General features: G+C 38.9%; 1 protein-coding gene across 3 annotated transcripts in view; it reads right to left on the bottom strand.

The window, feature by feature from the left end:
- Positions 1-26,877, bottom strand: part of CALCR (calcitonin receptor) — a 155,268-nt gene that overhangs the window by 50,372 nt on the left and 78,019 nt on the right. For 2 of the 3 annotated variants that reach the window (XM_063412197.1, XM_063412215.1), the window contains exons 2-4: positions 20,067-20,154; positions 9,656-9,809; positions 6,346-6,456 (exon numbers count right to left, since the gene is read on the bottom strand). In XM_063412197.1, the coding sequence (XP_063268267.1) occupies positions 6,346-6,456; positions 9,656-9,809; positions 20,067-20,138 (337 nt within the window). In that variant the 5' untranslated portion in view covers positions 20,139-20,154. The remainder of the gene's footprint in view (positions 1-6,345; positions 6,457-9,655; positions 9,810-20,066; positions 20,155-26,877) is intronic. The other variant, XM_063412206.1, reaches the window with a different exon arrangement.

The following is a 26,877-nucleotide window of genomic DNA, read 5'->3' as shown; positions in this document are numbered from 1 at the left end:
TTAATTTGTAAGATTCATATTCCTAAAGCCTAAAGAAAGGAACTGATCATATGTGTAAGGTAAGGATAGTATAGACTGAGTTATTTTACTCTGAATAGAAATAAACTTTATATAGTGCCTTTGCAGGAAAAAAAAGATAACCATCTGGAACTAAACACATTTTTGAAATTATTGTGGATTTCAAATTATTGTTCTGGGGGACTTGTTAAAAATCAATACGTGCATCAACAATACCAAGAGGAACAGTACATGTTATTTGAGCCTTCCATAGCTGCAGCTTGGAGATAATCTCGGACTGCCCATGTAGCAATGTTTCCTTTTACTCATTTCCAGATGCTATCAAAAGCTGGAAGAAGTTTTCAGTCACAGATGAAAGATTAATGGTTGTGCTACCACGGAACACAGTGTGCAAGCGTTGCGCTGATTCTCCCATGCACTCTGCGAGGTGCACGGCGTTTGTTAATCTGCTGCAGGGGGAGTATGGCAATGTCATCCATCATCCCTGTACCTCAGTGCCTAGGTAGGCACTCTGTCAGAGTGTAATGTGGCCTCTGCAAGTTAGAGACAAACCTTTTGCCTCACACTTTTCCTTAAAGTCAGACACACACTGATCCTACTAAAACCTGGTCCTACTCTGGAAGTGCCGATGTCCCATGGATTTCTTGCTGTGATGTGAAAACACACAACTGGGGAGTAAGCACTCTTTACTGCCCATCCAGTGACTCAAACAGGTCAAACATCTCTTCTAAATCTATTCTTTTACACAGAAACAAATCTGCAATCCAACCATGGGTTACTGCAAGTTATTCCAGAGTGGTCCAGTAGCAGGTAGGGGATATGTGTTGGTTCTTTGTGCTAACCAGAAGGATATGGTAAAGTCTGAAAAAATGCACTCATGCAAGGATGGATAAGACAACATTAGCAAGGCAAAATGGAAGTTTGGGCTTTGAGATTATTAAAATACTGTATAAACACTAATTTTTTAGTCTCTGTCTGTACCCTATCAGTTTGGATGAGGCATCACTTGGCATTGCATTTTTCAAAGTGGAAGAACATCATATTGGACTGATCTCAGCTGACTGTAGGAACCCTAAAGTTACTTATTTCATAGGCAGTTGTGCAGAACCTCTGCAGTTAACTGAGAGAGAGACTGCAAGAGCTGTCTGGGCAAAATGGATGAGAGCAATCTCATGCACAAGGGAAGTTTTGTGGGAACAGTGAAGTGTCTTGAAAGATTAACCATTAGCAATTATTAGCATGTGTATTGTTTGTGCCACTGAGAGTGTTTTTATGAATCATATGCTCATTAAAAACCCCTCAGTCATCTATATGTAACAAATATCTTAATATCTCTGGAACAACCTGATAGCTGTATCAATCAGGCTTTTCACAGTTAGACCAGAGCTATAGCTAGTACATGTTAAAGGAGCCAACATCAGGTTTTTGTTTATTGCTGAGTTATAAGATGGAAGAAGAAAGATGTTTTCCCCTTTGGCAGTCATGCTCAGCACATACCAAACACTGGATCCTTTGCCATTGTTTGGATATACTTGTGAAGTGCTTAGTTTTGCAAATGAAGGAACAGTTGATGTTGCACATCTGATTTACTTAAATCTTCAGTAAAATATTCTGGAAGAAACTTTTCAAAAGTGAAAAAAAAATCTCATCTAATGCAATGGAGACCCTAGAAAACTTCAGTGCCAGTGTCCTAGTAAGTGAAGGATTATCATTGTCTTCAGAGTGTCTTAGTCAGCAGAACTAGAATCTGTAGAAGAGTCCTACTGGGCAGTATGAGAATAGAAACTGATTTTTGAAACACAGCTATTGAACTTGCTAAGGAGCAGGACAGAAATACACAGAAGGGTATGGAGAAAAGAAGCAGATGGACAAAGAGTTCAGATTTGTCATTTTTATAATTGTCTAAATTAAATCACTTCAAGACAAGAGAGTAGGACCAGCAGAAATCCAGAGCTGTTATTTTAGTTAAATTCAGCCAAAATTTGGATTTTGTGGCAGCAAGAGAAGGGCTCTCCCAGTCTCAAAGCAGGAAGGCAAAGTTGTACTTGCATGTTCTTCAATTGTAAGAGACAACAATGCATTAATCATCATCTGATTAATCATCATCTAATTGCTTATGGATGCATACAAATTTGCTTCCAAATTGCATTTCTAGAAACTCTGCTCCTGGAGCTACATGAAGAGTTATGAGTTTAGCTTACAAAATAGAACTAAAGACAGAAACCAAACAATGCAGAGAACTGAGGGAAGTTTTTCTAAATGCATCTTTGATTCACAAAGTGGGGTGGATACTGCTCTTAAACACTGCTTTCTGCCAAAAAGCAGAGAGTGAAACTGAGATGAAAAGGGGTATCTGCCACAAAAAAACCTTCCACATTCAGTTCCTTTGCTGTATGACTGCACCAAAATAATCCTGACTAAATGCACTGTACAGGGACAGTGAGGTGGGCAGTATAAGACTCCCCTGCCACAAACCCAACAGCCCACAGGTGATACAGGGCAAGACTGAGCTCCTCCTGCTGCCCTTGGCAAACCTGCCTTGCTGGAAGGCCATTATATCACAACGTATTTTCTTTTCTTCCATTAGTAAGAATACTGCCAGCACGAATTACATACTGAATTACTCAAAAACTAAACTCCTACTAATTTCAGTGTGACCTGGAACCATTTCAGAGGGATTATACCAAAGATTAACCTGTCTTAAATATGAATATTAAATACAATTCAAGGCAACTGCATGTTGCCTGACTAGGAGCATATAAAGTAGCCCTGCTCAGAGCTTCACAGCCAGAAATGGATGAGGCAATGAATTTCCTGCTGTCACTGGCATTAGAGCAGTAGGTCTTGTTATGTTTTCCAGACAAATTGATTTATTTTTATGCATTATCACATTGTGCACTGCAAGAAAGAGATTGCTTCTTTCAGAACAGATTCCTGTCTAGTAAGAACTGATCTAAGTTCGGTGAAATAAGTGGGACTACACTTGGTAGCTAACTGTGAAGTTGTCAGACAGAAAATGAGCAGAGCACTGAGCATGTTCTCCTTCACTTTGTTTCTGTGTCCTTTTCTTCAGAATATGATTTCACCTTGTTTAGTTTCTAACATACTCTATCAATTTCTTCTTGGCATCAATGCTGAATGTTGTTGGGGGATCAGATACGGAGGGCTGGTATTTGGCACCCACAGATACAGATGGGAGGAGGATTTGATACTATACTGACAATAATGTTTCACTTTTTCAATTATGAATGATGTAAGTATCAAATAAAAAAAGGAAACACATTATTTAATTACAGATCTCAGAACTATATATAGCCTCTCAATGCCATCAATTAGCTGATACACAGTGGTTCTGCAGATCTTGGTGCAGCCCAAAACAACACAGCATGAGATACTTGTTTCAGAAATCCATGGGGTTACTTGCATGCCTAAAATACATGCTGAGCTACTTGGATATCAGAGACTCAGTGGGGAGGAAATCTGAGAGTCACTACAGTTTTCCTCATGGAAAATCGCTATTTTTTAGGATGAACTTTCTGTTTCTCAGCAGAAAATTGGCTGTATTTTGTTTAACATGAATAAAGGTATCAAAGGAAATAATGACTTGTGACATAAAACCTGACAGACTTCTCAGGATGGTTCAGTCTGTGTTTTGGCCACCTGTTAGTGGCAGTCACTTTCATCTGAAGTTGACAGACTTGTAGACACCCCTCCTATTTCTTGTCCCCCTCCAGCTTTACAAAGTCTCCGTGTGACAACCAGCCACCTGTAAAGCAAAGGCTGCCTGCCCACTGGTTTGATGCCACATCTGTGACACCTGCTGGGCTACTCAACAGCACTTCTAGGAAAGCAGCTCTGGCTCAACCAGGAGATGCTGGGCTGCTGCCAAAACTGGGAAACAGGGTTAACTGGCCAGGATGCAGGTGGAGAGGCTGACAGAGGTGCTGATGAGGAGGAGACAAATGTGCCAGAGGAAAATACTGGGTCCAGAGGACCACAGGTAATTTTCCTGAAGAGGACAGCAGAGAGAATAGTAGGAAATTAATTACTGGAAGAGGCTTTTCTTCCTACGGCTGTGTACAGAGAACAGGAATACTAAAAATTTCTCAAATTTCAGCTTTTAAATCTTGCCAGAAAGAGTAACTGCAGTATGCACACACTGTGGGCCAGACATCATGACAGGCATTTTTACATTAAGGAGTGATCTGCAATCAGTGTACAAGCCACAGGCCTTGGCATTAATAAGCATTAGTAAGTGGAGTGAGATGCTTTTCCATGGATGTCTTCAAGTGTTACTTTGAAGAGTGCTGTTGTAGGAGAGCAATTAGGTCAGAACAATTCACTGGAGACAGACAAGAGGAAAAGCTGAGAATAGGTGGCTGGGGACCAAGTAGGAAAGTGGCTCTGAAATCACCCCCATCTATGAAGGAGGAGGACTTTTAGTCATGGGAGTCATGGGGAAACTTCTGTGATCACAAGGCTGCCCAACACCCACCTTTGCAAGTACAAGCTGAGCATTGCATGGAGTATACATAAACTAAGACTGTTAGTGCCACAAAAGTTTTTTCTTCCTTGAAAACCCTGGAAGCAGGGGAAGCAAAAGACTTGTAGTAAATCTTCCTGCTCATAATGAGGGCTGTTGCTGTGTTTTCCCCATGAGGAAAATGGGGTCTGAAGCAGAAGGTACAGACCACATCCTAGAGGCCCTTCTAACATCCCTGCAGGAAAAACTTGTGCAACCTCAGGATCCAGTGCCTCAGGCTCTCTCCTGAGTGTGGGCACTTCTGTCTGGGAACTGAATCAAATTTGGCCAATTCTTCTAAAATGCTATTTTGGAATATTTTGTGCAAGTAGTCTAATGGTTGAGGCACTGGTTCACAGAGAGGGAGACCTGAGTAAAAGACAGTCCTGCAGTGGAGGGTCTCAGCTTCTGTCTGTTGTCCACGGGTGCTCCAATGATGAACCATGAGCATGACCCTGCTCCAAGACTCCTAGAAAACTATGACACTGTACAGAAAAGAGGTCAAGTCTTGTGATGAAAGGACAGAAAAGACAAGACCTTTCAATTTTTGGTGCCCACTGTCTGTCTCAGGGGTGCAAATTATTGTAAAGATTTGCTGGGTTGGTCTCAGGGTGTTTCCACAGGAAGTGGATGGTGACCTTGCCACATGAGCTCACTTTCCAAGCACAGGATTCCTGAGCAAACAGATTTCCTTCAATCCATGCTGTCCAATGCCTACTTCCTCTAGAAAGAGGGCCATTCCTTCACCAAAGATTGAATGGAGGTCACACTGGGTCTGACACTGGAAATTTGCAACTTGCTGTGCAAATTCTGTAATTATGGACAGCTTGATTTACAAAGAACAGAAATAACAATCAGTCTGGCTGCTACTGTAAATGGGATTTAGCCAAATGTATATGGGGTTTGATCCAACCTGGAAACTCCTCAGTTTCTAAATAAGCAATAAGGTCAAGAAAATAAACAATTTTAGCTAATGGTGCTGGATAATTAACTCACAGCTATGCAATAGTCTCTTTCCTTCATGTCCAGCTGGGCACATGCATTTTGGATTAAGCTTGTTGAAAATTTTCAGATTTATGCCCCCTCCCTCCCAAACGTGTAATTTCATAGATTTTAACTGCAACTGGTGCATTCTGACTATGTGGAATTTAGCACACTGTGGCATCAAGCACCTATAAGCATCATGTCCTGAGCATGGAACACACAGTTGTGTCTCCCTTCAAACTGTACTCTTTGCAGAGTTAAACTTGTGTCTAATATTTCCTCATATCTATTTAGAAACACTTCCACTGATTTTTCATTTTCCTTTTAAACATTCTTCAATTACTCCTCTCAGTCTGCTTCTTGTATTTGTATGAATAATCCAGCTAAGATTTGAAACTCAGAGACTGAAAGAACATTATTTCTGCTCATCTTCTTTCATAAAATTGTATTTTCCAATAAAAATTGAACAAAGAGCATACTGATACATATTTCAAGCACATAAGCATCTTCTCTTCATTATAAAAACCTAGAGTGAGGTGATAAGAATATTTTGATGTTTTAATTCAGAAGCTGACATTTTCATAAACTAGGTTCCATAAATCCATGGGTTATATTTACATAACTATAAATATATAAAAACATTTTTAAAATTAAAATATGTAAATTATGGAACCCAAAAACTTGATGCGTTTTAATTTCAACCAAACTTTCTGAGATTTCTCAGTGCTGCAAAAATGCCACCGGATTGAGCACATCCACTCAATGGCACAAGTTCTGAAGGCATGCTTTGAAAGATAAAATGATAAAAAGAAATACTGTACCAGTTGGATCGAAGTCTGGAAAATAATCTGGACAATTTTGAGCAGTGAGCCTTCCAGCAGGTGTGTCATCCCAGCACAACCAGCCATCCCATGTTCGGTTGCAGAACAGACCTGGACATTTAAGAGGATTGCAAGAGTTAATTCCACAAAAAAGTCCCTCCTGAGCAGCTCTGTTCTAACCTCTCGAGGAGTATTGCTGCCTGCAGACAATCAAGGTTTTCTTTTCGTAGTATACCTGTTTTTTTATGTTATTGTTACACTTAGAGTGGTATTCAAGTGTTATAAGATACTTGTTTTTACTGACCCGATGTTAGTGGTGTTCATTTTACCAGAGTTACATTTTAAAGCACCTTGAGCTGAACTTTGAACATAGGGTCCAATCCTACAAATTTCTTTTTTTGATCCTCTTTCTGTCAGCTCTAGGCATGTACACTAGTGGTACCCAAAGACCTGTGAGGCATCCACTTTTCATTTCACCTTTTGCTGCTCAGTAGATCTGAAAATCAGGCATTCAAAATGTACAGGGAGGAAACTTTTGTGCAGACATCCCAGCTAAAAGCAGCATTGCAGAGGCAGTCCCTGTGAGGGTGTTTCCATGTTCAGCACCAGAGATGGTGGTGGAACTCCACATCCAATGAAGCAGGTGCAAGGCTGATGTGTCACAGGCAGATTCTGCCTGCTGGTGTTGCCTAGGTAGGCATGCTGTGGTCCTGTCCTCATCATGTCCCATCTGGGAAGGTGGTGCTGTTGAGGCTGTGGGATGTTCCCAGCCCCCAGCAGCAATGCCAGGAGGCAGAACACAGCTCACTGCTGATCTCTGAAGTTACAGAGATTGTACATGCCATGGTCCTCAGAAACTGTGCTCTACAACTCCTTGCTGTAATGTGTAACATGACTCATTGTGGATTTATACAAGAAACACATTGAACCCCCTCTGCTGTCCCTGGTTATTTTCCATTCAAAACCAGTTTGTAGTGGGGAAAAAATATTTATCACCAAAACCATCAGGTTAAAGTGAAATACAGTGAGAAAATAGATCTTAGCTTTTTTTTTTACTCTGAGCCTTAGGAAGTATTAAAATGGAAGTTGTTTTTGAAAGAATTGTAATGGAAGGCACCTAATAACACTGAAAGTTATTAACATATGGGTAGTTAGTTTCTTCTAGATCTTTTGAAAATATCCACAGATAAACTTTCTTACTGAAGCAAGAAAGCTGTAAAAAGACATCTGAATTGTTCCAAGTTGCACTAATAACTGTAAGCCAAGAAGTTGTTGATTAAAAATAAACAGCATAAAAATTCAAAATTATTGAATTAGGTCTTGTTTAGAAAAGAAATTTTTATGTACACTTTTTCTTCATTGGATAAGATTTTATGCACCTATCTTTTTCAGTTATCAAGTTAAATGTGCTAATGTTACTTGTTCATTTACTTAGTGAAGAGAAAGAAAAGTAGAAGAGTAGAAAGAAAGAGTAAAAAATGATTACAACTTGTTTTTGAAAAGTAGTGCCAAATGGAATTGGAGGGAATATCTAATTTTAAAACTTTAAATCCTTTGCCTGGCCTGATAAAGAAAAATAACCACATAAGTCAATCTATGCATCCTGGGCTTGTTTTCCAAGGTAATTGTCAGGGTATGTATATGCACACATTTATCTGTATCTGTCTATTGATCTATCTATGTATTCATATACACACACATATATACACACATACACACACACACTGTGCTATTCTGGAGGGGTGGTCATGTGTTTCCATGTCCCTGATCTCCTCATTTTGTTATGTCTTCAGTTCAGAACACAACTTCAGTTTGGTGCTGGCACCACTCTGTAGTTAACCATTATCTTCATTCTGAGTTATAAATGAATTAAATGTGTGCTGCTATGAACAGACCCTCATGGCATTATTCAAATCTTGCTGCCGGCTGGAGGAATGCAGGCACTTCCCTGCTGTCCTCCTGTGATAGCACTGACCTTGAGAGCACTGCTAGGAACTCATGTCTTGACACATATGAATTCCCAGCTCATGCTGGAAAATCTGCCCTTTGCAACTTGTCACCCAAGCAAAGTGCAAAAGAAAGGTGCATACAGTAGTTACTGTGGTTACTGCCAATGGATGCAAAAATTAGGTGTTTATGGAGCTGGAGACTAAAAGAGGAACCTAACAAGAAACAGTAAGTTATTTCTCCTGCAAGTCCAACAACTAAAAGGTTTATTTATGCCTGAAACCTCATTCCTTCTGCCCAATAACCCTCTTTAACTGCTTGTGGGTATTCCCCATTATTCACCTGAATTAAAACTTATTTTAAGCAGTGGGAATCTCTATATTCATTCAAAAATAGTTCTGCATCAAGACCTAGTTATCTTAACATCTAACTGTTCTTTGAGTCTCACAGAGCCCAGTAAAATTATTAAGATAAAGAGCTGTAGAAATGTCTTCATTCTTGTATTACAAAAAATCCCACATTATCCCCAACCTCTCTATTAGGTTGGGTGTTTTAAAATTAATAAATAATAATAACAAATTATAAATAAATAAATTTAAAATAATATTTCTTAAAACATATGGCCTCCCTTTAAACTGTCCTCTGTATCTGTTGTTTCCTTCCATAAGTCTCACACTACCTCTGATATTTTTTCTTTAGCTCCTTATATCTTCATTCATATCTTCTGTGAGAAAAAAGTGACCAGAACTCTCAGTCCCAAACAGAAATGCTGCTTTATATTCTGCAATTGCAGCACCATTATTATTTGTCTTTTCCTTTTTATTAATCATCATATATGTCTCACATTCAATAAAGATGTTTTATAAACCTCTTTTATAAACCTCAGTGTTTTATAAGCCTCATTTTTCTATTGTTGCTGCTGAATACAGAGTACATGGAACCTGTGCTGGTACACAGCACAACACCCAGCAGTCAATACACAAATGGCAAAAAATTGAAACAGTGAATGGAACAAACATAACAACATTTATATTTAAGATTCTCTATCAGGTGTGACCTTGATGAGAAGTTCAGGAAAAGGCTATTCCTCAAGCAAGAACAAGAGAGATTCAAGCAATGAAGGACTGAGCCAGAAATGTAGGTGACAGAGGAAGGAAGAGCTGTTCATTCCCTGTGCTCCTTCCAGGCTTTCTGCTTTCTTTGCACTTAGGAGGATGCTAAGTAAGTGTGAATTTGATTATTGCTTGTAGAAAGGAAACTGCACCCTGAGGAAGACTATGGGTTAGTATAAAGAAGAAAATATTTATTTATAGTTATATAACCACACATGGCAAAATACAGGTTTTTAAAAGACCCCTTTTACCTTTTTTCTTGTATGGAGGAGCTCTGTTCATCCTCTCATAACATTTGAACTGTGAATCTATTATCTTCTGCCGTATGACTGAATTTTCAGTTACTACAGGCTCTAATGTAGGATCAGTATAATTTACAGAAGAAGAAAGACTTGGAACAATTCTCTGTATGGAAAGGAAAAGCTGTTAGTAAAATCAAATAAACAAAGCGGATTACATTTAAAAAAAGTGGGAACCAGAAATTTCTATTATGCATTCTCAAAGGGCCTTTTATTTGCACATATATTTATCATTATGATGGGCTTCTTACTACTTACAAATGCTGAATTTTATTAGTTTATCTCATGAAAGTATAAGATTTTAATCAAGGCATTTTTCTTGGTGAAGAGAGGATCATTAAATATTTGATAAAATCTTCAAAATATTTTCATTTAATTTAGTGTCCGCAAGAGAATTTTCTGTCTTCCCAAAGTTACTCACATGTATTTCTGCTCACTTTTGCTGATTTATCTCTAGACAGTGCAAAAAAATACCTCAGTGCCACAGTCTTTACTTTGAGCTGATTATTTCATGTTTTATGTCACCTGCTTTGAGCTTCTGCAACAGTTAATGTCATAGAAACAGGGCAGAGTTTAAACCTCAATACCTGACCTTAGCTCCTAGTTAAGTACTCAATCAGACCTCCTAAATTTGGTAGTCTAAATAGCAAGGTCCTCTTTGATCTAGTGGCATCTTCTGAGTTATCCCATTCTGAGCTGCCTGCCTATTAAAGGAAAGGATCATTGTCTCTGGAAGGCAAAGATCTCAGCTGGAGACGTCTGTTATGTTCTCTTAACTGCCATCCATCCATCCATCCATCCATCCATCCATCCATCCATCCATCCATCCATCCATCCATCCATCCATCCATCCATCCATCCATCCATCCCCCTGTCCCTCCCTCCATCCTTCCATCCCTCCTTCCCTTCCCATCTTGTATTGCCAAGGTCTGTGAGTGGAAATGAAAGCTTGGAGCTTTAGTTTGTTCTGTTCTGCCTCTGTACCAAGACTTCTCTCCCTGAAGGTGATAGTAAAAGATGACTTCCTCTGCTTCTCAAAAACAACATTGCTGTAGCACTTTCCTAGCACGACCTTCTGTTTTCCCCTATACTAAATGGAACTAAAGCCTTCAAAAACACATTCAGATTTATTTGCAGGATGCTTCAAAATCTAGGACTCTCATAAACACACAAGCTTGACATTTTTACCAGTAAATGTTAATACAGAGGTCTTTAGGCATGCATTTGTAGTTGTCTGAACTGAAACATGACAGGTTTGAAAGTTCAAATATCGGCTTACATCTTACATTTTGCTGTCCCTTTTTTATTTCACATCACAGGCAATTGTAATCCATCAATACAGTATGTTTCCCCCATTTGCACACTGAAACACTTTGGTAAAATACACAGCAAAACAGTGTGTTTGACTTCATTGAGATAAAAGCCATTACTTTTATCCTGATACTTCTGTGCTAAACCATGTCAGTTTAATCTTTTTACACTTTATATCAAATCAATTATGTTTTTCTAATCTCATCTCATCTCTTTTGACACAGACATTTTCAACTCTATACACCTGCTAGTTGGAGTACATGGAGGCAGTCAATCTTGTTTTATTTAAGCAGATGCTTGAAATAAAATAGGAGGAATAAGAATGAAAATATTTTCTGGCAGAGATATTTTTATATAAATTTTAGATGTATGTACACATCACCAGCTCCCCCCTCCCCCCTTTCCAAGATATACTTGGACAATGAAGCCATTTGGGACATTTCATCTGGCCATCCAAGTGAAAAATTAAGTATCTAGAAAGTCAGGAAATACACATGCAAAGCCAAACATCACAGATCCTTTTGTTTTAAAAACAAACTAAGAGGAGCAGCTGGAGTCCCCAAGAATAATTTAAAAACCAGGCAAGCAAAATCCTAAAACCACACAGGAAGCACAGGAAAGTGCAGATGAAGTTCTTCAGACAACCTCAGCTTTGTCTTAGCCCTTCATGTCCATGTCCATGACACAGGCTCTGGTGCTTCTCTGAAATGATTAGTAGATACTGCATTCTAATTTTCCCCATTCTTATTTTGAATAATACCTCAGTTCCAACCTGTTTGTATTCAAGACAGAAATGACAGTTTAATCACAGGAAGCTTGGAGGAATTCTGTGGCAATGCCTTTCCTCTTGATAATTTCTCTGATTCTGGGCCAGTTGGGAACACACCCACTTGTGGGATGATGGTTTTGAGGGGTAAAATACAATTCAGACACTAAAGTCACCTTGCTCTGATAGTTTCATTGCTTGTAGTGTGTAATTCCTGGAGAAGTCAGCTCTTATTGGGTACAGTTTAATGAGAATATTTTGATACTTGAAGGTAGAGAGTACCTGTGGTGGTGGATAGATGAAATGTCTTGGATTGTGTACAAAATTATGTAAGAGTGCTCAGCCATGTAAACAGGAGGCCCATCCCTGCACATGGCAATGATGGAGCAGCTGAAACTGTCAGCAAAATTTCTACTGCCCACATTTAGGCCAGGAATTCACTCAGACAGATTAAAAATATGGATGAGTAGTGTCACTAAAACTCATCAGTTGAAATCACTTAATGGCCTCCAGTGAAATGAAAGCAAGTTCAGATAAAAATTACTCTTAAATTATCTTTTCTTTTTCTTTTTTTTTTCTCTTTTCTTTTCTTTTCTTTTCTTTTCTTTTCTTTTCTTTTCTTTTCTTTTCTTTTCTTTTCTTTTCTTTTCTTTTCTTTTCTTTTCTTTTCTTTTCTTTTCTTTTCTTTTCTTTTCTTTTCTTTTCTTTTCTTTTCTTTTCTTTTCTTTTCTTTTCTTTTCTTTTCTTTTCTTTTCTTTTCTTTTCTTTTCTCTTCTCTTCTCTTCTCTTCTCTTCTCTTCTCTTCTCTTCTCTTCTCTTCTCTTCTCTTCTCTTCTCTTCTCTTCTCTTCTCTTTTCTTTTCTTTTCTTTTCTTTTCTTTTCTTTTCTTTTCTTTTCTTTTCTTTTCTTTTCTTTTCTTTTCTTTTCTTTTCTTTTCTTTTCTTTTCTTTTCTTTTCTTTTCTTTTCTTTTCTTTTCTTTTCTTTTCTTTTCTTTTCTTTTCTTTTCTTTTCTTTTCTTTTCTTTTCTTTTCTTTTCTTTTCTTTTCTTTTCTTTTCTTTTCTTTTCTTTTCTTTTCTTTTCTTTTCTTCTAAACACAATGATTCAGATTTTCAAAAAGTGCCCAAAAATCTTTCTGGGCACTTTTTATGTAATTAAATAGCTTTAAATAGCTTGTGTGTGAAATCAAATTAAGGGGTTATACATAGGTATGTCACTGAGATTGTTCATCTGTGACATGCCCTTTAAATCTACTCTTTCCTTTGATTGCTATTTCTCATTTTTGTTGCCTAGATTTGAAAAGCTGGCCTTGGAAGCTTGAACGCAATTTTCTTCTACCTTAAAATCAGATTACCACTGCAGCAGATTAATGAAATATTAATTTTGTGGCTTGCTGGACGTGAAGAATTCATGTCACTGTTTGAAATACTGGGTTTTTTACCATGCATAAGAGAATCCCATGTCCACCAACCAGAACTTAAAGCCTGATCTCCCAAAGACAGTTCATTGAGCTCATTATCCAGCCTTTATATACCTGCAGTTCAATCAGACAAGAATTTTGATGCAGATGTCAGATGGTATTATTTGCTTTAGTCTTCCTCAGTCCTTACTGTAGGGGTCAGAAAAAGGCAAATGGGGTAAGAACACATCTCGGTCATTATTCTCTTCTCAGAAAGAGCAGGAGCTTGGGTGTTGTTACATGGGTGGGAAAGCTTAGTGTGTGTCGTGTTAATGGGAGAGGCTGGGAATGTCCCACAAATATCTGTGTATCAGTGTTTGTATAAGCTCTCATGGAATTCACGATTTTGACTCACCTCTGCTACTGTGTTTTAATCGTTACATGGATGTATTTTAGGAATTAAGACACAAAAGACACTTTTGTACCACAAAAAAGCCAAGGTCAATTAATCTTTGCCTGGCAACTACCTACAAATATTGAATCTGCAAAATATGGAACAAATTTTAAATGTTCAGAGTCCATTATTGCACATTAAAAAGCCTTCCCATCCATTCATCAGATACTTCAGATGGAAATATCAATGATGTCTATACAACAAAGTAATGCCTCATTCATTTATAAACATTCTTTATTACAGAGAGATAAATAATTCACAATAATCCATGTGCTCATTGCTTGAAAATGCACTGAATTCTCCAGAAGCAAACAGTTTAGGTGATGTCCCATGCAGCAGTTTAGCAGCCGTACATATGATGTCACTCCTAAAAGTCCAAGTAAATGACGTCATACATACGACCACCAAGCCACCACGTGACAAATTACCAATACAAAAAAGTGAATTATCATTAAAAAGAGGAGTAACAGGCTGCTGGGAATGCTGAAGTTCACTTTACACCTAGAATGAATAAAGGATTCTGAGAAAGCAGTTTGGCTTCATTATTAAACTATACAGAAGTGAACAAACAGTACCCTGGTTTCTGTAAGAGAAACTGCTGTTAACCTGTGCAAGACTGTGCCTGTTTCTGCAAGGGAGAATCCAGATAAAGTAAGCACAAAATTCTTTCCCTTTTTTTTTCCCCATAAAATATTGGACATGATGAACAAGCATCCCCAAATATTTTTCTTCTGCCGTCAAGTAACTTGCAGGGCACTAACAGTTGTACATGACATTTAAGAAAAGAAGGCATTTGTAGCTGTCTTTCCCCCCGCTTCTTCCACTAAATAAAGTAACTTAGCAACAATCATTGGTGAGCTCAGACTAGTAGAAATTCTGGACGCTCTACCTGTTTGTTATTGATTTGAACAGCTCAAACATTCACTTGGTATAATTCTTTTAAAACTGCTGTGTGCAGTCATCTCTTTGTGGATCACTAAACTCCTGTTCTTCAATACATCACATTTTAGAGCAAGAGCTCAGCATGATTTAGACAAGTTGCAGAGCCCCTCTCGTACTTTGATTATGCCTGAACTACTTTTCACAACTGCTAGTGTTGGGACAGATAAGAAAACCACTGTGATACCTTAGGAAGGTCATTAGCATACAGTATTCAGTAAACATAATAATTTCTATCCATTACAAGTGTGCTAGGAAGCAGCAGGCAGCTTCTTTAGGGAAATACTACAAGACATGTTTTACTTAATCACTGAATGTTAGAATTTTCCCATATTCTACAGCTGCTGGAACAGGATGGTAATTATCTCAGTGAGATCCCATACGACTAACATGGCAGATTTTGGCAGCTGTTTAAACAAGCGTGAGATTATCAGGCGCAGTAGATGAAGACAAGGTTGTTGTAATGGAAAGCAAGTCACAAATCCTGCAGTTCTTTTCCATTTCTACAAGATTTGCTTACATGAAGAAGATTTACTTTCATTTTAGCCTGATGAAAACTGTGGGCTAATCCAGAACACCTCATGGATATTTTCTTGCAGCCCTGATTATCCTCTTGTGAGAGGCCTCTTTACCGCAATCAGCTGCATAGCAACAGCCTTGTTTTTTTAAAAAAGGAAAGATGCAGGCAAAATGTCCTGATCATCCCTGAAACTGGGTGAACAGAACAGAATACAGCATTCCTATTTCTTGGGAAATGATGAGCAGCCTGACTCTCAAATTCTCACATTAATTCTTACCATCTTAAAATATCAGCAGTTTGCTTTCCAGAGCTTCCCTTGTGTGAGAAAAGGTTCAGAACTTGTGAGGGCACATACTTACAGCATGAAGCAACCCATAAATAATGACACAGGGAAGTGTGCATGCAGAACAACAGCTTCCAAAGGCATGGTTGAAGGTGATGAGACCCAGGGGGATCTCACCATCCAAGGCTGGGGAAGACCCTGAGCTGCAAGAGGTGTCAGACAGCAAGAAGGCTCAGAAGAAGCAAGACAAAGGGGGCTGTGACAGATCTTCAGCAGCTCTTCTGGCCATGGGAGATCTGCTCTGGGCCGGGTGCTGGAAGAGATGCATGCTCTCACAGTACCTGCACAGGCATGAGTTTCAGAGATGCACAGTGAGAGCCACTGAGCTGAGCAGGAACAGGAGCCCAGCAATGTTTGTGGCCCCATCACTCCACCGGAGCGTGCTGCCCTCCAGCTGTGAGGATCAAACTGGTGCACCGTGGGCAGCTCCCCATCACCGTGGCAAGTGCTTGACTAATGGGCTGTGGAGGCTTGAACCTACCCCACCACAACTGTATCCCAGAGTATACCACTTCTACCAAAAATTACATTTAGGTTTTCATGTAATTAATTTTCAATGTTTTGTGAATAGGAATTATTCATGAGTCTTTCAAGAGTTAGAAAGAAGTATCAGACTCTGCATATCTTTGTGACTGATGCTTGGCAACAATTTAACAGATTTGGATTTAGTGAATATACTAAGTGAATATATTATACAATTTGTTTTTCACTCAGAATGAGTTTATTTTAAAATAAAATATTGGTGTAGTGGACCTTATTGAAAATAGTGTAGCCTTCAGCTGCAGCATCCATTTAGTCCTTACTATGCATGTTGTGGTTGGCTCAGGGTACCAAACTGGAGTATGTGGGAAAAACTACTTCATCAATCCTCATTTCCAGGGCCATTTGTAGGCACAGTTCTTACTTGACAAAACAAAGCAAAGAATACAAATCTCTTCCATCAATGTCCTGAAAAATGGATGGGTCACATAGGAAAGAGACTCAAATCTTTTTATTCTTCCTCATTCTCAGCGGTTTTGTGCTGCAGGGCATACCATGCTGATGCTCCATCTTTCTTGTGAAGAGAAATATGCACTGAGGACATGAACTAATTGCTCCAGCACACCAGGGCTCACATACTTGAGGTAACAAATCTCAGTTACATTCTGTGGCTCTCAATTGCAAAAAACTAGAGAGCATCAGTATAAAGTGAACTATGACATAATGAACAATTAAATTTTCTAATCCAATTCCCTTTGTATAGTATTGTGCATCCAAACACAAGGGAATCCATCAAAGAGGACAAAAGTAAGGCATTGCTTTTATTTCCTAAATTAATTTTGGAACAACTGGCACTTTAGAGGTTTGTTTGTTTTTTTTTTTTTTTTTTTTTTTTTTTTTTTTTTTTTTTTTTTTTTGTAAAGATTGTTTTTTTGTAAAGATTGTATTGTGGATCTGTACATGGAAGTACTATTTATTTTATGCTAAAAAATACATGCATAACAGAGATGGTTTCTATCAGAAGGTACCAAAACCCCTTGGTGACACATCTAAAGGAGGTGGTGGGGAGGAAGTGTCTGTCCACACCACTTAAGTGGGGTCTGTGACAAAACATTGAAGGAGACATACGAGAAGAATCTGAGGAACTCTTCTGCAAAGCACTAACACCACATAGAGGGCAGGGTGTGCTCCAGCTCTGAGATTGTGTAAGGGAATCCCAGCTACAATAAGAAAAGAGATTTCAGGTAAAAGTCTCCCCCACTCAATAGGGGTGACCATCAGGAGTGGAACCACCAGCCCTTACAGTGGGCCAAATAGCACAAACAGAGAGCCTGGACTCCAGAGGAGAAAACAGGGAACTCAAAGGGTTGTGTTGCTTTGCAACAGCTCACAGTGACCAACTGGGAGTGCAGGTCACAAATGAAAGGATGACAGAAAACCATCAAAGTCATCAAAGAAGGGAGACCTAGAGGGTGCCTTGCGGGGTGGGTAGAGGAGGGGGATGGGAGATCACTCCTGCCTGTGCCATGAAGTACCTTAATTACTACATTTTCCTCAGGCTCAGGCAGTGGCTGACATGTCCCACAGTTCTTGGAACAAAGGAGTGATTTGAAGTACCAACAGAGTGGGAACAGTCTTTTTAAAAGAGACACTCTTTACACATAACAAACCATAAATAAATGCAAGAAAATGGATAACTTCTACCATCTACAGATGGGCAAATTTTTGGAAAATATGTGACTGAGGCAAAATATTTTTCATATTTGATCTAACAGCAGGATTCCGGATAAGTTTCATGAAGGAAACAAAGCTTGTTTGTGGTCTACTTCTGTGACTGTGGCTTCTTCCCTCCTGAAAGGGAAATTAACCTAAGAGATGTCAAAGTAGAGCTCAGCATGCCCACTGCAGTAGGGAAAGAAGGCACATAGGGATTGGAAGCATGAAAATGTAAGGTCAGTTCCATTGAGGTTGGAATATGAAGTGCTCCTTGGTCGGAATATGGAGTGCCCTTTGATGCAAAGATATTTAAAATGAATGCAGATGCAAATCTCACTGAAGAGTTTTCAAAATAAATCCTAGCCCTGGAGTGCTGAGGAATGAGCACAGACCAACATTGCACACATGCTTTCATCGGTGAGAGATATAAAAGATCTGGGGACAGCAGGGCAAGGATCAGTCCTTCAGGGATGACCTACAAACCCATGCTGTAGGTCACAGCACCTCAAGTGCTCAGAAGTGCTGTTGATAGTTATCGGGATATTTACAGTCCTGTCACTTGACTGGGAGCAAAAGAAGCTGGATCTGTTTCGTCATTTGACATTGGCTCTTATAGGAAGAATTGCTATTCTTTATCAAGACCCCTATCAAGCTGTGCAGATCAGATGGGATTCAAACCAGAAGGAAGCTGGTCTCTCAGAATCTTTGTTACAGACATCTCTGACACAGGTGATCTCATAGCCAGTGCATTGTCACATGCACCATTGTAGGATAGGTAGAAGAGCCAACCCAAATGGTCACAAATGCCAGAACACTCCAGTATACCTCAGGGTAGAAGGCTTCTCTCAAGCATGGAGATGATTCCTCAAATCATTAACTAATTCTGGACAAATTCTTTTGGGACTAAGTTAACAGAATTGTATTAATTCTCTTTAATTCTTTCTCTGTCTCTTCAGCTCTTCATTGATGGAAGGTTCTAATCCTGAACCATGAATTCAATATTTTACCAAAGTAGTATGTTCTTTGCTGTTCTCCTGGCTTCTCCACGATCTCATTTAATTCTTTTCTTTTTACCTCTTTCTATCCATAATTCTCTTACTGTTCTCTACTTTCCTTTCCTTTCCTTTCCTTTTTTATCTATATGAATTTAAGTGGCAAACAGTGCTGTGGACAAGCTCTGCTAGGCTGAGAGGAGAAGTACAACCCAATGAGTAAACCAGGTAGAGCTGTTGCTTATGATCTCCAACATATTTTCTACAACATTGAGTTTCTTCTGCTTTACAACATGGGATTTGATGAGGAGATGCACAGAGATACTTCAGATTCAGATGTTAAAAGAGAAGATGAGAAGCAGAGGGGCAGGAGGAGCTAACCAAAAACACAGCAGAGGAGGAAGAAGAAGAAGAAGAGGAGAAGAAGAAGAAGAAGAGGAGAAGAAGAAGAAGAAGAAGAAGAAGAAGAAGAAAAAGAAGAAGAAGAAGAAGAAGAAGAAGAAGAAGAAGAAGAAGAAGAAGAAGAAGAAGAAGAAGAAGAAGAAGAAGAAGAAGAAGAGGAGGAGAAGAAGAAGAAGAAGAAGAAGAAGAAGAAGAAGAAGAAGAAGAAGAAGAAGAAGAAGAAGAAGAAGAAGAAGAAGAAGAAGGAGAAGAAGAAGAAGAAGAAAGCTTCCTTCAGGAACACAGAGTTAGAGATAGTTGGGGAATATGGTGGCAGATATCATGCAAATTACTTGTACCACACTGGGTAGTGAGGTGCTTGTTCCCAGTAGCATCATTCAGACATATGCTGATCATTCTGTAACTTAGGCTCTGGGCAGTATTTATTCTCAATTCTGACTGCCTGTAATGTCTATGATTTTATGATGATCACTAGTCATTTGAAGTTTCACAAGTAAAGATCAGCAAAAGGATTCAATTTATATGAGAGGTATTTAGTCAGTACCACAATTTAGTTAGTACCACAATTACTCAACCATGTTGCATACATTAAAATAAATATAATGTTGATATGAAACAGCTGAAAATAACATTTGAACTAATAAATGTATTTATAAGATTATTTTTCATTTTGATTGCTTTCCTAATAGCAGATCAACTATAAACAGTGATAATCCATCACTACTTAAGTCAGTTTGTCCCACAGAACAACATTAAGGGCAGTTTTCAAACACACATGTTCCCATTATATGCTGTAGCCTGTAAAACACAGAAATAAAAAGTCATATGCATAACCTTGTTCAGACTTGCAGTTCTGTCTCTTGAAGAAACAATGCTTTCAAATTCAAACTCTTATTAATCTTCTTTTGAAATTTATTAGTAAAGAAACTCTTTCTTTCACCTGTATAGTATAACAAGGATAACTTGGTACTCATTTTTCTCAACATCACCACAAGTTAAAATATGGCAGGTGTCATGAACAGTTCAGTTTTCTTGTACTTACAGTTAGAAGGATGATGAGTAAGAAGCAACTCTGGGTTGTTTTTTTCATTGTGGAGTCTTCTGGTAGAGACATGTTGTAGATGACCCTTCTGGGAATTAAACAACAAAAATAAAAGCATTATTGGACTTTTCCTGTTACAATAAATTCCTTGTCTTTGTGTATGAGCATATTTTTAGACTTAGACTGGACTCTGTGTGTGTGGTTGTTTGGGCACCCCCAGCCTTACATGTCCTCAAGTTTGATCTAATTGGAGTTTGCTATGCTTTAAATTTAGTCTCCTCTGTGAATCTCTAGTGGTGAGTACAGATGCATGGGGTACAGCTCCCTGTTACTGCTTCACCAGCAGCAGATCCAGGCTAAGTCCTGTATCTTTGCCAGCTGAGGCTACCTTGGTTGTCCTTTTTCAGCTGCTTCTAACCTAATATAGAGCTGCAGACCCGTGAACAAGCTGGATGTTTTAAACCTGACTTGCAAAACCCAGAAAGATACAGTTTGCAAATAAGTGTGATGGCAGCTCAGATTACATATTTATGGGGCTTCAGAAGGCAGAGCTTGAGTAATCTCTAGCTAGGTGAACAAACACATGTGGCAGGAAAAGAGCAACTGGGAACATCACTGTGGGATTACCTGCTCCATAATGCAGATGGGTGGCTGTGGTTAGACACACAGCAGAGGAAGCCTCAGGCCATCAAGCATGACTGCTTCAGCACAAAATGCTGAGGAGACAGAGCATGGACATGACTCCACAGGTTTGAATGGAACTGGATCAGCAACTTTTTGGTTTTTTGGGCTTTTCCTACATTAACAATTATCTGGCCTATCTGGAAAAAATATCCAGGGGCCACCAAGTGTAATCTTATTGCTTCACAGTTGTGGGAGTTCATGCAAGCAAAGCTCTTGGCATTAACACATCATTTTTTTATAAAAATGTAAGTTCTGCATCAAAGCGAGAAATGCAGGTTTTGTTAAAACATTTTGTGCTTCTGGTGTCTCACACCCACTCGTGGTGTATGTGCTGAGCAGCATAGGACATGTGGCTGTGATCACCTTCAGTCACTGTAACACAGTGAGCACTCACACACCTTCATTTTTCAGACAGCTTACAAACCAGAAGTTAGGTGTTTTCTAGCTGAACAAACAATCCTGTGAGCACTCTACACATCTCTGGAAAACTTTAAGTATTCTGCTCTGATAAATCTGCAGTGTCATCTTTCACAATACTTCTGACATACCTTTGGATAAAGAAATAGTTTTTGAAATGGTTTTAAAAATGGTTTTCAAAATAGGAATTTGAGGAATTGTGGCTAAGTACAGAAGTGTGACTCAAAAATCTCTTTCTCAGTGTGTTTACTATACTCAGAAACTTTGAAACTTTGGCAAGTTCCTTCGAGAGCTTCCTTTCCTCCCCATGCAGCTTTCTCAGGGTATCTAGCTGGGTACACACCTCCAACCACAAGGTCTCTATGTTTTCTTACCTAGATAAGGCTTGCAGACCCTCCTGGGGAGTGCCTTTCCACTCAGCACAGAAGGCACCAACCTGCTCTGCCTGCGCTAACACTGGACTGGGAAACACTGGGCAAACACCACTGAGGAAGGCACAGGCAAGCCAGCAGATCCTGCTGCTGAGTGTTTAAGGTGTTTGGATCCAAGGAGAGGGTTGCAGGTCTGTGTGTGTAGCCAAATATCCAGACAGTTTTGAGGAAAGTATTAAAATGGTCCCCTCACTCCCAGTGGGACATTTTACCCCTGGGTTCCTAATTTAGGTTACTGCTTTGGGCCAGGAGTGAGCTGTGCTTCAACAGTCCCAGGTCTTGTGCAGACCAGAATCACAGGTATAACTCCATCAGGCACAGGAAATGCCAGGAGTTTAATCCCCATGCCTGAGGTGGGAGTAGAGCCAGTCCCTCCTATTTCCCCAGCACATTCTCTAGCCATTAGCCTGCAATAACCTTGAAATGGTTTAAGTGGCACCAGGATCTCCTGGCATCTCCAATAGAAATGGTGATTGCTGCTCAGTTATTTCTCATGTGACGGAAAACTGGTGACCATCAGTCCCAGGCAGACAGACAGGTCTCCTGACAGCCTCTAATCAAGTGTCCTGGGAGACCAGGCAAGGCAGATGTATCTACTGTCTCCTACTCCTGCACTCCCTGTGGCTTACCTTTGTACAGTACCTCAATGTTTTGTCTAGCCTTCTTTTTCTAATGGGAATCTCCTGAGAAATAAAATTCCAAATTCTCTATTTCTGGTGTCAGGCCCATAAAGACATGGCAACATTAAAATTGCTGGTTTCTAGGACACTTGCTGCTTATCTCATTCATTTTGGGAGTCTGGGAAACCCAAATGCTAAGTTGTGTGATGACTACTCAGTTGTTATTGTAACAGATCTCTGTTTCCATTAGCATGCCTGGTGGAAATTGTGAACTGCATCTCGAGTGTGTGCTGTATTAACAAACTGAAACTATCAGCCATGGCAAATAGGCAGTTTCAGAATTACACGGAGCAAATGAACAAATAATTCTGTTTTATTGATTCATTTGGATTACATGGGAGCTGCAATTCTTGGTACTTCATTTTTCTGTTTAAAACCAGTCAACAAAAAGGGTCTATTTTACCTTAGGTTTCCCTTTAACAAAATCCTTTCCAATAAACCAGATAAAAATAGGAATAAAGTAGCTACAAACTCATCTGTTTGTAGCTCAGTTTTAAGGTAATAACAAAGTTTTTTAAGCCCCCATATTACATATCTGAGGGGCTGATGTGATCATACACACCAGTGAGGAAACTGAAGATGGTAGTTCTTAGACTGGGTTATATGACAGAGACAAATGTACCTTAAAAAAAAAAAAGAAAAAAAAAGGTGCCAAGAAATCTGCTTTGAATATGAGTACCTGGCTGAGCACTGACACAAATCTTGTTTCTATTAAATGCAGGAATGAGTGGGTGTAGTATTTCTGCATCCTCTATTGACTGTAAATTGAGGGTGATGCCTACTGCTTGTTAGTAGCCAAAATAACCCCAGCAGCCAAAAAACCCTACTTCTTCAGAGCTCAGGAAGCCATGGCTAATGATCTTTCTGGCTGCTGGACAAGTGGTTTTATGAGGTTTCAAGTAAAAGCAAAGAAAGTTTCAGGAAGAGACTAGCAAAGTATTTCAGTGGATTTGTTGGCAGACAAAGTTTGGAATACTTGCACAAACCAGACTGTGTAATTTATTTCAAAAAACTTAGTTTTAGTTTATTGCAATGTCTTCTATGGAGGATTTTTGCCCAAAATGTTAACAGCATTATGTGAAGAGTTGCATACCAAGCAGTTCTGGAGTTTGGCATCTAGGGGACCCTCTGTACCTTGTTGCATTTCTCTGAATTTGGCAACATCATTCTCTTTTACCCAGAAATTGTGTCTGAGGGACAAGGTTTTATGCCTCTGCAGCACAGGTTCTGGTGGTTAAAGGAAGGGGTTTAGAGATGGAGGAGATGGTGAGTAATAACAGCATATCTGCCCCTGCATAGATCAATTTAAGCTATTATGGAATTGAAATTAAAAGAAAATTGACTTTTATGCTTTTGCAATGAAAGAAGAAACAACACATGCAATTACACTTTTACTTCAGCCATAGTGCAGTACAGAGAGTGGACCACACAGTGACTCTGGAAAATGAATTTATTGCCTTCTATCACTGTTCAAAGGACACACTCTCAAAATAATCTGTAATAACTGTTACAAAACAATGACTGCTCACCTAGGAATTACATCAGGCTCTCAGCATCCACAGAGTATCACAGAGTGGTTTGGGCTGGAAGGGACCTTTAAATATCATCTGGTTCAAAACCCCTCTGCCATGGGCAGGGACATCTTCCATTAGCCCAAGTTGCTCAGGGCCCCATCCAGCCTGGCCTTGAACACTTTGGGGAATGGGGCATCCAAAACATCTGGGTGACTTGTTCCAGGGTTTCATCTCCCTCACAGTAAAAAATTCTTCCTAATATACAGTCAAAATCTACTTTCTTTCCATTTAAAACCATTGGTCTTTTCCTGTGACTACAGACCCTGGTAAAAAACTTTGTCCCTCTCTTTGTTTAAGACCCTGTTAGTTACTGAAAGGCTACAGAAAGGTCTCCCAGAGTCTTCTCGCCTCCAGCTCTTTCAGTTTGTCTTCGTAGGAGATAGCTCCAGCTCTTGTCTTCACAGCTTCCTCTGGACTCATTCCAGCATGTCCACATCCTTCTAAAGCTGGGGGCTCCCTGGCTGGACGCAGCACTCCAGGTGGAGTCTCATCAGAGTGAGCAGGGGGCAGAATCCCCTCTCCCAATCCCCCCACCATGCCACTTTGGACACAGCCCAAGATACAACTGTCACATCATAATGTTCATACTGGGTGGGGAAGACCTTATTTTTTTGGTTTTACAATCAAATTTGAAATACTGAAGTTAAACGCAAACCTCACAGTTCTGAAGCAACACTCATGATTTTACTAGCTCTGCTTTCAGTAATGGATAACAAGATAAAACCAGCAATATTTTACAAAAACTTGCTAAGTGCCAGGAAACGTTACCATGTTAAAGTCAAATATTTCCAATCTCTGGAACAAAGAAGCAGAAAAAACCCGTGAAGCCGTGTAACGAAGCAGAGGAATACATCTATAGCAGAGCATTCCTGCTATTCTGAGTGCTGGAATAGTGGGACTAAATGAAGCAGCTTTGGCCACAGGTCCACCATTCAGCAGATGAAAGCAACTACACTGCAGGAATGCCTAGTTCATTACTGACCACTCCTCAAAGCAGAACACTTCCTTGCCATTTTGCTACATCATTATAAATCTCTGGTTTAGCATGTCACACAGTAGCACAGTATAATTTTAGCCTTTTGGGCCCAGCTGTGAAATGCCTTTTTAAAAAGTGCTTGCAATTTTTCGAGGACTTTGGAGCAGTGCTTGTACAATAAGAAAATATGCAGTTATCTGATCTTGGAGACAGTGCACCTTGGTCACAGCCAAAAGCTTGGGATGAATACTACCCTGCTGTAAAACAAAGGTTTCAAAAGAGTTGCATACATTTATGTCAGACTAAAATATTTTGCATAGCCTGCAAAATTAAAGCAGAAATTTAGAATTATTTTCTCTCTGTATAATATTTCAACAGGGAATGCAGATTTCACAGTCCTTATCAACTGCAAAATAACCTTTGTGGATATGATTAATAATATTAGTATAATTTAAAAGGAGAATTGTGAGTGTAGAGCTAAATATACATTGCTAAAGAAGCTGAAACATACGACACAGTTTCAGCCAAAACTTTTGAGTAAAGGAAAAAGCCATATCCATGGTTGCTTTATAACTTAGGCTGGAACAGCAAACCAACTGTATGTGCATACAGCCTAGACCTCACATACCAAACATGCTTGTCAATGTATTTAAAAATACTCTAACAAATACTTGGGTTCAGTGGAGCAAGTATATAATGACAAGGCAGACCAGGATGGGCTTTGGAAGCACACATAAAGAGTTAGGAAGAAGTAGGAAAAACTGCAGGATAACAGGTGAATGTAAGGCAATTTTTCCAATTACCAAATTCTTTCTGTATCACATTGGAAGAATCTTCAAATAACTGGATAAGTGTGACCTCATACATGACATTCTTCCCTCCTGGATAAATATTTGTTTTGGTCAATATTTTCTTGTTTTCATATATTAAGGTTTTTTTAAAAAAAATCTTCTTTTCATACGTACTGCTAAGAAAAATAAGTGTTTAATATTTATTTTCAGCCAGTTCCCTTTCAGTTTTCCATTTAATCCTTCCCCAGGCAAACTCCCACTGTGGTGTGTTTTTTTTTTGTTTGTTTTTTTTTGTTTTTTTTTTTTTTTTTTTTTTTTTTTTTTTTTTTTTTTGTTTTTTTTGTTTTTTTTTTTTTCTAAGCATACATTCCTATAAATTATTTGAAGCAAGTGAATATTTTATGGGGTGGGCAAAAAACCAAGAAAAATATGATAACTTCTTATTATGTCAGTGTTTTTATATGTCATATAAAGTGTGAAAAATCTCGTGAATAAATTGTTTTAAATCAAATGCACATGCCATACATTTAAAGCATTTTGTTCCCACTTGGCAGAAACCCATGCTACAGCTGGATGTAGGTTTCAATTCTACCTCAAGAAATGTGACCCTATGTGGAAATAATGCATTTTTCTTGATTCTAATTTTATAGCAGCTTTATTAATAATGAATAAAAATCTTGATTTTGATTTGAGATCAGGGTTTATCTTTGTTGACTTCTAAGGGTTGTATCTAAGGGTATTTTTAATTCTGTAATGGAGAGAAGTTTTGGGACATTCAAACCATTTTTGACAGTCTCTGGAGAAGGCTTTGTGTGCCTGAGGTCTCAACTAACTTTTAAAGATGCACCAGTTGGTTTACCTAAAGATTTTTTGCCTCTGCTGATACATCTTGCTTTACCTATGCTCTTAAATTATTACATCTACTGAAACACTGATACTTCTGCATCACACTAACAATGAGTAGAAAAGTGACCCAAAGCTGTCACTACATTTTATACTATTTTTACGTCTAATATAAAGATGAATAAAAGATACAATAATGTAGTGATTGATGGGGCTATAAGGAAAAAATGGTAAATCAGTAAACATAAGATTATCTGCATCAGTTATTACAGATTATTTGAATATCATGGCTCTGGTGTTTGGATATTGTGTTATCCCTGTCAGGAATTATGGCACCATTACTATAAAAGGTTAAATTGAATGCAACTGTCTAAATTTCCAGTTTCAATTCAGGCGAAATCCATACGTTTCTCCC

Source organism: Prinia subflava, chromosome 1, assembly GCF_021018805.1.
Source record: "Prinia subflava isolate CZ2003 ecotype Zambia chromosome 1, Cam_Psub_1.2, whole genome shotgun sequence".
NCBI lineage: Eukaryota > Metazoa > Chordata > Aves > Passeriformes > Cisticolidae > Prinia > Prinia subflava.
The sequence above is the reverse complement of the archived record's forward strand: the minus strand, read 5'-3'. Positions and strand labels throughout refer to the sequence as shown.